Here is a 12,812-nt window from a genome sequence, read left to right on the forward strand (position 1 = left end):
TGACTTCTCTATGTCGCTTGAACATACTGCAAAGTGGTTAGAATGTTTTGATAAAGTTGTTGGTAAAATGTAGCATGCCCCCCCCCCCCCCCCCCATAATGTCACAGGCTCACCGACAGTCAAAATGAACTAAGTATAGCCCAGTCAAAACTTTTCACTTCACATTGGCAGTTTAAAGCTTCCATACTTCAAATACTCTGCATAATGCTTCAAAAATATAGGAAGCTCTTTTCTTAACTTGCCGGGGCTATTGGTATCACATTTGATGATACTGTAGCCAACGTGTGGAGATAGCTACAGTGTGCGCTACATGAATTGGCTACATGTCTCTATACTATATACTGTGCATATTTGATTGTCTTGTTCTCATAGAAGTGTAGTGCAGGCTCAGTTGTTTTTTTTTCCCTCGCGGGGGAGTTTAGGAGGAAACTGGAATCAGTGAAACAAGAACATTTCATTTGAAGAGACAGGTATGAGACCAAGGTGGGCCTGTTGTGATTTTTGTGTTAGCCTAGCATCAGACAGCCGCAGAGCTGGTACCTGCCTGCCCAGACCCTTTGGCGTGCCCGTCTTCCTGAGTGGCGGCCTTGGCGGGGGAGGGGCTTGAGTGCCGTTGTCTCCTCATAAAGGGGAACACACTGACAAAGTGGAGGATGGAAGTGAAGATCAGAGGATGTATAAAGGCATTAAGGGAATGAATCAGTGACTGTGCATGGGGATGCATGTGAGTTTTCACCTTTTCTTTGTCTCTTGTGGAATAATAGCCCGGGCCAGCATGTTCTTGTAAAGGTCAGATTTAAGATATCTGGGATAAGAGTCCTATACACACACATAGTCAGCAAGGACATCAGGCAACATTAGCACAAGTTGTTTTTTTAATTCAGAGTTCTAAAATGATCAGATTTGTAATTATACATATTATTTAACATTGCGGTATCCCTCAGGCTTCAATTCTGGGCCCACTGCTATTTTGTTACATAAATTGCTTTAAATTTAAATTTAGCCACAGTATGAATCATTTTGTGCTTAAATGTATTTACAGAACAGAAATTATTTAAAGATATATATGTATATTTTTAACTTAATATGTTTAACTCATTCACTGCCGTTGACGGCTATAAACGTCAAAAATTCATTTGAACTATTTCTATTAGTTAAACATTTTTTCCACTTTTGTTAACAAGAGTGTGAAAACCTAGAATTTTTTTATTGTACATTTAGAACAGATATAAAATTTGTGATTAATCGTGAGTTAACTAGTGAAGTCATACGAATAATTACAATTCAAAAATGTTATCGCCTGACGCCCCCAATTTTTAATAATCATCTCATCAGGCAATTAAAATTTGTAATTGTAATTAATCACATGACTTCAATAATTAACTCACGATTAATCACAAATTTTATATCTGTTCTAAGTGTTCAAAAAATATATATTTTTAGGTTTTTATACTCTTATTAACAAAAGTGGAAAAAGTGGAAAACTAATAGAAATAGTTGAAATGAATTTGTGACGTCTATAGCCGTCAATGGCATTGAATGAGTTAATAACAATTATTGAAATAATAAAATGTTTAAATAATAGTGTCTGCCCTCTAAACGTATCCACTGAAAAATAATACAATATTAGACCAGACAGCTCAGACCTTCTTCATGAGGAAGTAGATGTGCATTTGCGCGTCGTCCATGACAAAGCGATGAGGGCGTTGGATGCCCTCTAAGGTGATAGCCATGGTCTTACTGTCAATGTTCACCCAGCGTGCAGCCCCGGGCGCCAAGAAGTTTCTGTTACACATTCAGGAGAGAAATTCACACTAAACAGCAAACATCAATATGTTTTTGGGTGAGTGTGTCAGTGTGTGTGTTCCTACTTGTATATTTCTTCCACTTTCTCTATGATCCTGGAACTTTCCCCATGTCTAACGTTCTCACAGGCCTCCCAGAAACACAAATTCTCCGCTGGTGGGAGATAGAAAACAAATGTTGGATGTGAATGGAGGCAAAAAAATGACATTGAGTTTCAAAATAAACCACGGCAAACCATATTCTCTTACCACTAAATTCTTTCTCCAGGTAAGTCATGAATTCCCGTCTCCCCATGGTGTCACTGAGAAGTGCCATGAAACTGAAGCTCCAACGTTCCACTCGGAGCCGTGTCGGGGTGGGCACGCTATGCGCACAAACCAAACATTGATAATTAATTATCATCGTAAGCTTTCGTTTAGCACAGAAAGAAAAATAACGATGATTAATAATGTATAAAAACGTTCAATTTTAAATATTGCCATGGTCCCAAAGACGTATTTATACATTTTTTTAAATGCTTTTTTTACAGATGGCTTTGCTGCAGCCTCTGTATTGCAGAGAACGGTTGAATCAATGGTAGTTATTCCAAAAAACCTCCAGCAGGTGGCAGCAGCGTATAAGAGATCAACCAGGGCCATGTTGCAAAAAAAGCTCTTTTCCGCAGTGTCTTCAACAGATTTGTGGATAATGATGAAACTTAGCTATATTCTAATGCTAAGTGCTGCAAAACGGAAACAGACAGAAATATACATTTTTTTCCTGGAGAAAGAAGAGACTCTAATCTTTCTTTTGGTAGGTTCCATGTTTTAATAGAAATAGAACACAATATTCTGTAGGCATTGCAAAATCATTCAAAATTCTGTAAACCAGCCGGGAGCGAAGGAGGTTGCTTCAGTGAAAATGGCTGGGAGTGAATGAGTTAATTGGATTCATTTTGTATTGTTTTATCATGCTATTTAGATCATTATTGATGCCGAACTGAACGAAAAAACAGGCAAAATATCTTGTAACCGAGCAATATGAACGTATTGACTGTTGAGCCTATGATCAATATGTATATTGTCTTACATATCAGCATTCATGGTCCAAAGTGCAGCGTCATCAGAGATCCAGGGATTACTGGGAAGACAGCCCTGCATAATGGGATCGTGGTTCTGGTACTGCTCACTGAATTTCAAAAAACTGCCCATACACAAACACAGACACACACGCACGCGCGCACACACACACAGTGTATTATTGTATTAGTGCTTCAGATCATAGGAGTTAATGGGCACTAATTCCAACTTGCCTCAGGAAGCATCCATTAGTGGCTCTTCTAGTGAGAGCACTAAGCCTTATGTGTTTGCGTAGTTGTGTATGTGTACTGAAGGAGCAAAGTTCTGTTCATGAGATTTTACATCCATTTGAGCGTGTGTGCATTTGAAAATGCGTGTTTGCATGTGTCCCTCCATTAGCGCAATACGCACCTTTCCAGGCAAATGGATGACTTGACACGGTTTCTTCCCAGAGCCCTTCTCGAAGTTTCAATCTGAAAAACACATGAAACATGTCAACAAAGATAATCTTTAGTTAATATGCTTGATAAAGACCTTAAATGATACATGATGTTTACCTCTCTTTTGTAGTAATCACTAGTCTGGATCTGTTTAGGACAAAGTACAAAAAAAGTATGAAAACATCGGTTAACTTCATAATAAAATGCATTTATTGAAATGAAATAGCATATATGATTATTCTGTGTATATATATTTATATCTATATATATATATATATATATTAGGGGTGTGAATTGCCTAGTGCCTGGCGATTTGATTCGTATCACGATTCATAGGTCACGTTTCGATACCGATTAATCCCGATACGAATCTATAAATTGATTATTGCGATTTTAACTCAAATTTAGAAAATACTAATCAGTGAACTTGTGCATCTACACTGTAAGATTTGTATGAAAATGTATTTATTTATCTGAAAATTCAGGTTGCAGTCTGTTTCATGTTTGAACAGCACTGAAATAAAAATATTAAAGCGTTATGTTCCATTAATATAACATTCTTCCATGCTTAATGTGTGAATCCTAACCCTAAGTAAGACGTTTTGTTGAATATTCCCATAAAAAATTGATGTTTAAAAATCAATTCGGCCGCATATTGAATCAATTTGAGAATTGCGCGCTATAATATCGCGATATATTGCCGAATCGATTTTTTCCTAACACCCCTAATATATATATATATATATATATATAATTACTTTTAAAAAACTGAATTTTTTTACTTATTTGGACACTTACTTTGAAACAACAACAGCAGCAAAAGATAGGAAACACAAAGCAGCATTGATCAAAATTAGCATTACATCTGACAAATATGAAACAGTAAGTAGAATAATGATGACTTCACCGACCAGTGCCACTCGTAAATTGCAGTTACTTGGCCTTTCCAGACCCGTGTCGAGCACATTATGCACCCCGGGCTGAAAGAAAACAACAAGCATCAGCACATTAATAACGTGTGTGTGTGTGCCCGCTTGTCTTGTTCATGTGTGTTCGGATAAAATGCGTGTGAGCGAGCACTTTAGCCCGCTCTGAGCTTTCCACGCCACTGCCTCAGACTTTTTATTCCCAAGTTTCCCTTTCATTTTGCCCGTGCCCTCGTTCCTAATTCATAGAGGCAAGAGAAGATGGAGGCCGTCCTCCAAAGACTTGTCCTCAGCTTCCCTCTTGTTATAGGAAGTCGCCATCACCCCTCCCCTTCACAAACCCTCCTCATGCCACCTCACGCTGTTTTTTCCCCCTTTTAATTATTCTATTAAGATGATAGAAGGAGCTGAATTTGACATTTGAAGGGCAATGATAAATCGGATAACATCATAATGTATATTATTACCCCCACCCCACCACCCAGCTCGTGCTCTGATTTTCCTCCACAGCTGTCAGCTGAAGCTTTTACCAGATGGGTTGAATATTTCATGCAGGAGGCAGAATGCATTGAAGCTGAACATTACAGCGTCCTCTGACTTTTTATATAAGGTAGGCAGGAGATTACAATTACAACTATGCTTGGTAATGTTGCCATTATTGTTATTCATATCATTGCAAAGGCAGGATATGTTGACTGTAGGTGTGTGATGAGTGCAAATGTGGCCCTATCTCATTAACATGGTGGCTTAGTCAGGGACCAATAATGGCACTGCTGCATAATTGTAGTAATATTGGTCTTGTGTGACTACAACAGTGCTAATTGAGGCGACGTATCTTATGGACCTCAATATAGCAATAGTTCAGTGTCTGTCTTACAATACTGTACATTAACTCATTCGCTGCCATTGACGGTTATAAACGTCAAAAAATCATTAAGTTTTCTATTAGTTTAAAAAAAAAATCTAGTTTTGTTAACAAGAGTATGAAAACCTAGATTTTTTTTTATTGCATTTAGAACAGATATACAATTTGTGGTTAATCGTGAGTTAACTATTGAAGTCATGCGATAAATTACGATTAAAAAATAATAATCGCCTGACGCCCCTCATTTTTAATAATCATCTCGTCAGGCGATTACAATTCTTAATTGTAATTAATCGCATGACTTCACTAGTTAACTCATGATTAATCACAAATTTTATATCTGTTCTTAATGTAAAATAAAAAAAAAACCTTTGTTTTCATACTCGTGTTAAAAAAAGGTAAACTAATAGAAATAGTTGAAATGAATTTTTGACGATTATAGCCGTCAATGGCAGTGAATGAGTGAAGATGAAGAGGGATATCTACGGAACCGGCGAGGAAATATGAGGACAAATGTCCATGCAATTACAAATCTGCAACATAAGAATCCGGACTTATTGCCACTGTGCTCATATTTCAGTGTCAGTTGGTGTGGGCTGTGGATTCTCAGAAACATTGGTATCAATTTAACATACTGCTATTTGTTAAAGCTACGTAAGTGGAATCATAACAGCATCACAAATCAATTTCAGCAGAGATGGTTATAAAGGTGGGGGAAAAAAAAGTTGTCCCAATAAAAATGACATATGACAATGACAACGCTATATAACATGTTAAAGCATCCCATAGCATTAAATAGCATATCATGCTAGTATGCTACATAATAGAGTCAATGACAGCGAACATACCGGCGGTCTGTTGATGAGCCAGTAAGCCTGCTCCTGACACTCCAGAACAATACGGTCAGCCTTCCGCCTCTGTTTGGATGCTCTACACCACAAATACACTGTGAGGTCATCCGGGTGTGTGCACGTGCGCGCCATTGTGTTGGTATCAAGTGCGTGTACCTGAGTTGTTCTCTGGCTTGCATCACCACAAAGTCCCAGGTGTGGTTGATCCTCTTGTGCAACAGACTGTACCGCTCCTGAAAAGAGAGGGGGCAAACGATAAATGTGTCTCCTTCATAATAAACACGAAGCCTACAAACCAAAGTTTATGTCTTACCTTTTCATATTCCATCAACTCTCCTTGTTTTCGTATGTTCTTTTTAGCCAAGTAGATTGCTGATGGGATAAATGAGGCAAGAGGAAAAGATAATACTGGTACATGTGTAATGTAAAGTGTGTAGTTAAAAAAAAAAACATTGGGAAAATATGGAATCTAACCAAAATGTATGGTTGAATTGTTATCATTATCAACAAATCTTTGAAGAACTCAACTCATTCTTTTTCCATGTTTTTATTTTTTTGTTATGAAGAAGATGATACCCATCCAACCTAGAATTGTTGACCTGCTCGGTATAATATGGCCAATGCAATTTATTAACTCATTCACTGCCATTGACGCCTATAAATGTCAAAAAATCATTTTAACTATTTTTATTGGTTAAAAAAAAAAAATCCACGTTTGTTAGCAAGAGTATGAAAACCTAGACTTTTTTTTAAAATATATATATATTTTTTTTTTTAAAGAAAAGATTATTAAAAATTAGGGGCATAATTGTAAATGCACAATATTTTTTTTCTAAATTTTCATACTCTTGTTAACAAAGGTGGAAAAAATGTTAAACTAATAGAAATAGTCCAAATGAATTTTTGACGTCTATAGCCGTCGATGGCAGGGAATGAGTTAAAATCAAATAAATTAATGTTAGCAGTAAAGTATCTATTAGCATGTGACGAGCATGTAAATGACCAGAAAAGCTTGCAAACAAATGGCAAATTTTTTAATGTGGTGAAAACATATTTTTATTTAACAGACATTTAACATTTATCAATGTTGACCATCAATTACTTAAACTAGATACAATAAATAAAACTCAACATTTGTTCATGCTGCCTGTAAACAGACGCATTGAAATAACATACTGTACGTTGTACTGTGCTATCCCCTTTCTTGAATGAGTCTACCAATGGTGAGTAATTTTGCTTTACTTTGTTTAGAATTTTTCATTATTTGGTTAACTTCTCCTAAAGCCTTTTTCACACTGCACTTGCTCAGTGTGAAATAGTCGTGCGGCAACACAAATTACCGTTTTCCAGCGTGCCCATATTTGGAAGTGCTGACGTAGCAGCCTACCAGGAAGTAAAAACTGAGATTTTGCCGCTTGTTAGACTGCACCTTGACAAGATGTATCTTTCATTGTTGCAAAAGAAAGCCATGACTATTTACTCGTTTTAAGAAGGACGTCAACCTTAAATATTTCTTGACAATAATATGTTATATATAACCTCACAAGTCTAAACATGACATTCTAATCAATATTATATTTGTGGAATACGAGTTATGAAGGAAAATCCAGCCATTTTTTATCCATTTCATGGGGGAGCCATTTTGCCACTTGCTGTCGACTGAAGATGACATCACAGTTGCTCAGGGCTCAGGCAATGACCAATCACAGCTCACTTGTTTTCTGAAGATGAGCTGTGATTGGTTGTTACCTAAGCAACTGTGATGTCATTTTTACTCGACAGCAAGTGGCAAAATGGCCGCCTTCTGTGAACATATTCATGCATAATATGCATGGAATATATTACTGTCAATATTTTTTTTTGGGGGGGGGGGGGGGTTGACTGAGGAGAATAAGGAGGAGGAATGAGCAACAGAGAAAAACTAATAGCTCTGCATGAACTTGCCATTACTTGTCATTTGTAAATAAGGCCGCTAAAATAACACTAATCCTCTTCAATTTGGAGGCACTTGCCTGACGTCATGATTCCGCCAATCTTGAATAGATCATTTTCCAATTCGAGGTGCAGAAGGCATCTCGCTCTGTTGCCCATCAAGACTCCATCTCCTGGTCTCAGCCCCTTACCACATACACAACAAATGGCTTTGACAACAGCACGCTATAATTTCAGTCTTCACTTACCATAGTCCAGCTCAGAGGCAGGCCACCGAGTACTGGTCCAGAAGTAAGGTGTCTGAAAAAGACAACTTTTGCAAGTCAGTCCTCACTTGGAGGGGAGATTCCTCTAAATGAATCCATGTCGATGGAGGTCTGCTTTTGGATGAGGAATGAAACATACCTGGAAGCGGTAGGGTGAATCATCAGGACGCAGCACAAGCGATCGGGGCTCCTTGAGAGGGTAAATATAGCCGAACCTCACCAACATGCCTCCAAGGTGCAGCGCCTCTGGAGGAGTCACACTTTACAAAATCAATTTCAACCTCTTATTTATCCTTAATATGAACACAACTATCCATCTGTTTACTATTATACTTGGGCAATTCAGTCGGCAGTTAATTGCAGGGCACATTTAAACAAACAAACAATCATCAACGCAGGCTTATACGCTCACACTGCAGGTCTTAATGTCCAATTCCAATTTTTGGGGTGAAATCCAATTCTTTTGAGTAAGCGTTCACATTACCTATTAATTGCGACCTCAGTCTGTCTGTTGTGTGGACGTAATGCGCCCCCAAAGTGACCCGCATGAGCAGAGGAAGATACAACGTTACTCACAACGCTGTGTTTGCCGAATAAATACGTGAGGTCCAGCGTGTCAGGGCCACGGACTTTTATAAGTCTGTCGTCGGGGCTCATATTTTTTTATCATCTCATATCTACAGAGGAATGATGCAGGAGGAAGTAGAAATACTATTTTGTGAAAATGAGGTGAGCCTGTTCGAGCGCCTCATCTCATGAGCCGTCTGCGTGGCTAAATGACTAATATCACCACCACAAATGTCATATTTATGCTTCATGTTTCAAGTGGGATCAAATTAAAGTCAAATATCAAGTCACAACTGTTACTCGAAACAACTTTGCCGATTCACGTACGTCTTCCGAGCCGTGCGGACCTCGCGGATGCGTCAAGCGTAAATAAGACAGACGTCAGCGCTGCTCAATATAAATACAAAATAATGTACTGTATGGTACAGTGGTACTTCATTCTATTAATGATCATTCAAAATGATTTACTGTCTTTTTTCATCGTGGCTTTCTATATTTGTAGTGTAGTTTGACAATGTAGTTATCTTTGTTAGTTTTTAGGACTATTATTCTGAATTTTAAACAGTGGTGACTCCTTTCTGTGGAAAATAGATTACAGTGAAACCTCAATTTAATGGACTAAGCAAACAACTACTCCGAATTTAATGGATCAAAAAAAAAAAGTCCACTCAAAACGGCCATTTTCACAGTAGTTGTCCAAATCAGTTAGTTCCACAATTGGCCACTGTTGTTTATTGGCGCTGTTGTCACAGATACAGTACTGTATGCAGTGCAGACAAGTGCAGGCTAACAGGCGTAGCTACGTAGTGGCCATGTTTACAGGTACAACAGTCCCATCAAAGGCATAGACATTAGCTTAGCATTGCCGTAGGCATGCAGTTCAAAAGGAGCATATCATCTACCTAGTCATATTTATGTCTGTTATTTAGTGGAGTGAGTTTGTGTCCTGTAGTTCATGTACATGCTGTTTTTGGTACAGTAAACAGCTGTTTTTGTTTGTTTGTTTTTTAGCTTTGTGAAGCATGACATTATCACGGCTCCCAGCACCAGTGAGGCATGTTAGGTTTAACTTTTCAAACAGTTTCAAACTTTTTTATATATAATTTTGTACTGTACATATTAGGTATTTTTAAGCCACGAAAAACAAAAGTCTCCAATTAAACGGATAATTGACTTTCTTGGACAAAGTCTCCCGCTATTAGTTCATTAAATCCAAGTTCTGCTGTACATTATTTTTACTTCATCATACTACTACTACCCTTACTAAAAATAACAATAACCTATGCAGTGTATTTTAATCAGTCCCTGCTGTGTCTTCTCCCCTACAAGAGCCAGTGCACCACTTTTTTCCAGCCTCTAATTGAGTTGAGCTGCCATAAAGTCTCCCGGGGCTGCAAATCTCCTTAATCAAGTCAGGTCGCCAGGTGAGTTAATCAAACTTGTATCCTCTGGAGTGCGCATTCCTGTTTACTGGGAAAAGCAACCCGACGCCACATAAATGTGACTTCTCCCACTCAGCTGAAGAGGATGTGCACCATATCTAGGCAACACATACAACAAGACATTGACAATTGACAATACAATTAACCTCCCTCCTTTGTAGGTGATAGGGACTCAGCCCTGCTTGTCCAACTAATTGAGGCCAACACAGAAAGATTTGTAATTGGCGAAGCACTGTTAAAAAAAAAAAAAAAAAATACTAGTTGGCTATTGTCTAATTCTAATTAATTAGAGCTGCACCATAACAGAAAAATATGCAGCATTCCGAGATTCATTTTCTTCTTTCATCTTCTGTTTTTAAATTTTTGTGTGTGCAATTTTTCATACTTCATTTTTTGTACATTTTTCTGCCTTTATGTTAAATTTCTGACATTTTTGGCAATTTTATGGACATATGATCATTTTCTGCCTCTCTTCTTCCTTTTTAGACATTTTTGACATTTTTCCTGCCTTTTTTCATGGACATTTTATGGTAATTTTTTGCTTTTCCTCTTTCTTTTTGGATATTTTACAGTCACTTATGGACATTTTTAGTTTTTTTTTTTTATTTTTTTTTTTACAACGTATTCATCTACAATTCGCCTCTCTTTTTACGATAACTTAAGCATTTTTACTGTATTTTTTTATATATATAATTATTCATTTTTAATTTAATCATTAAATTACTGGGATAATATTTTATCCCAAAAAATATAAATAACTATGTAAAAAATATTAATTTCTTTTAATTTCTTTAGAGATCCACAGGTAGCCACAGGAGAGGGACTAAAGTGCCACAGGTTGCAGACCCCTGATCTAATTGAAGTGTTCAATATAGTGGTGCCAAAGCAATGTTTTTTTTTTCCTTTATTACATATGGCACAAAAACAGTGGATAGGTGAATTTGTGAATTTCTAACAGTGCATACTGTATATGCAGGGGCTCGCTGTACCGTCCATCTAATGAGCTCCTCACCTTCCTCGCATATGTTGTATTTGTGGATGAGCCACTCAATGATGTCACGGCCTGCAAAATCGTGAGACAGAAGGAAAGAGAGGGAATAAGAGGGCAAACTTCCTCACTCGCTCTTTGCAAAGCGCACTATTCTCCAAAATTCATGGCTGCATTATGCATGAGCACTGGGACTGCAGCGCGCGAACACACACACACACACCTGTCATGGCGTGTGGGATGACTGTTATAAGGAGCCGCTGGTTTCTCATCTTCACGCCCATGTCCGGGTCCTGCATGGCCACGATCACTTTCTCCATCTGGAAGTTAAGGCGCACACATACACGAAAGCTAAACGCACCATGCAGAATATAATAAACAGGTGGAATATTCCATGCCTTTATGACTTGTTTTCATCAGCAGGTTTTTAATTACATTGGGGTCAGACAGGGTTACAAGAAGTGTCATCCCAGGGGGTCATGTCGTCACTTCTAAATACAGTGCTGCAGCGTACAACAATCATGGCTTGACATTAGGTGCAGAAGAAGGCATTATCCATCTTGACAGGGTCATGTTGACAATATTATAAAATGTACAGTAAAGAAGATGTAGCCTACTCCTTTCCATAGTGTTATCAATCATGGTTGATGTCTGGAGTAGAATTACTGGCACGTGTCAGGGATCACTGCAGGGTCTCCACAGCAAACACTGACACAGTGATTCCCATCCATTAAGCATTACTTTATGCCATCTGGTGACCTCCTCTGACCTCATTGGGTTTAAATCATCAGATTCAAACACTCACTCTGAGCAAAAGCTCATTTCTATTAGAACTTACTCATATGACACAAAATTTATATTTGCTAGATTCATTTCACTGTATATTTTTGTGGCGTTGAGTGTAAACATGACCTGCGGTGCATGTGTGATACAGCTTAATTAATTTTCATCTTTTTGTTGCAAAACCCAATGGCTATCAATACCGATTGTGATATTCAACTTTTACTTTCAAGTTTTATTTTGCCAAAATAAAATTTTGTAGTTTTTGATATAGCAACCTGATTTCATTGTATTGCTTTCGATTTAACATTACATTATAAGATGTATATGGACTTTTATAGTACCCCCCCCCCCCCCACCAAAAAAACAACCTTTAGCTTAAACTGTAAAGATTCATTCTGTATCTCTGTCACTGTCAAATTGTATAAGATTAAACTATTTTTGATATCTGCCCAATAAGTAGCTTCAATTTATATTTTACATAGAATTCATAATTTAACCCATCCCATAATTTCTGTGATTTTCTGTATTGTTGTTTTACATTTTTGTTCTGTCTTGATCACTGCACGCTGAATTTGCAGACAGGTAACAAACGTCAACAGAACTCTTGACTACAGTTCTGCTAACGATAAATAATCCATTTTAACAACCAATCATTCGTACCTTTCGAAAGCATGCCATTTGTTCCCGGTGCCAACCTCCTCTTGCCAGGGTGTTGATGGTCATCTTGTGGGCTGCTTGGGGTAGCTCCACACAGTCGACGGGACGGCATGAAGCGCGAGAGTCAAGTGGCAGCGGCGGGAACGCGCACAACAACGTGCACGGGTTCCTCTTTGCCATCACGCGCATCCCAGTGGCGAGAAGAGCGGATTAGAGGATGCCGCACGGTGT

At 38.1% G+C, this 12,812-nt stretch overlaps 1 protein-coding gene across 1 annotated transcript; it reads right to left on the minus strand.

Annotated features, from left to right (window-relative positions):
- Positions 1-93: 93 nt before the first annotated feature.
- rgs11 (regulator of G protein signaling 11) lies at positions 94-12,812 on the minus strand. Its single transcript, XM_077559701.1, has 17 exons — positions 12,585-12,812; positions 11,365-11,461; positions 11,166-11,216; positions 8,284-8,390; positions 8,127-8,178; positions 6,260-6,318; positions 6,103-6,179; positions 5,944-6,025; positions 4,216-4,284; positions 3,422-3,445; positions 3,276-3,337; positions 2,875-2,988; positions 2,055-2,170; positions 1,872-1,959; positions 1,647-1,785; positions 737-819; positions 94-638 (listed from the first exon to the last, which is right to left on the minus strand). The coding sequence occupies exons 1-17, from the start codon at positions 12,768-12,770 to the stop codon at positions 518-520; spliced, it is 1,527 nt and encodes a 508-aa protein (XP_077415827.1). The 5' UTR covers positions 12,771-12,812; the 3' UTR covers positions 94-517.

The sequence above is a fragment of the Vanacampus margaritifer genome, chromosome 2, assembly GCF_051991255.1.
Source record: "Vanacampus margaritifer isolate UIUO_Vmar chromosome 2, RoL_Vmar_1.0, whole genome shotgun sequence".
In the NCBI taxonomy this organism is placed as follows: Eukaryota; Metazoa; Chordata; class Actinopteri; order Syngnathiformes; family Syngnathidae; genus Vanacampus; species Vanacampus margaritifer.

Bases quoted from the DNA above. Each gene is read 5' to 3' on its own strand.
- rgs11 (XM_077559701.1), bottom strand. From the start codon at position 12,770: ATGCGCGTGATGGCAAAGAGGAACCCGTGCACGTTGTTGTGCGCGTTC. The intron at 6,180-6,259 runs GTAAGACATAAA...CTCTCTTTTCAG, and splicing joins AGTTGATGGAATATGAAAAG to GAGCGGTACAGTCTGTTGCA. The intron at 1,960-2,054 runs GTAAGAGAATAT...ATCTCCCACCAG, and splicing joins CCTGGAGAAAGAATTTAGTG to CGGAGAATTTGTGTTTCTGG.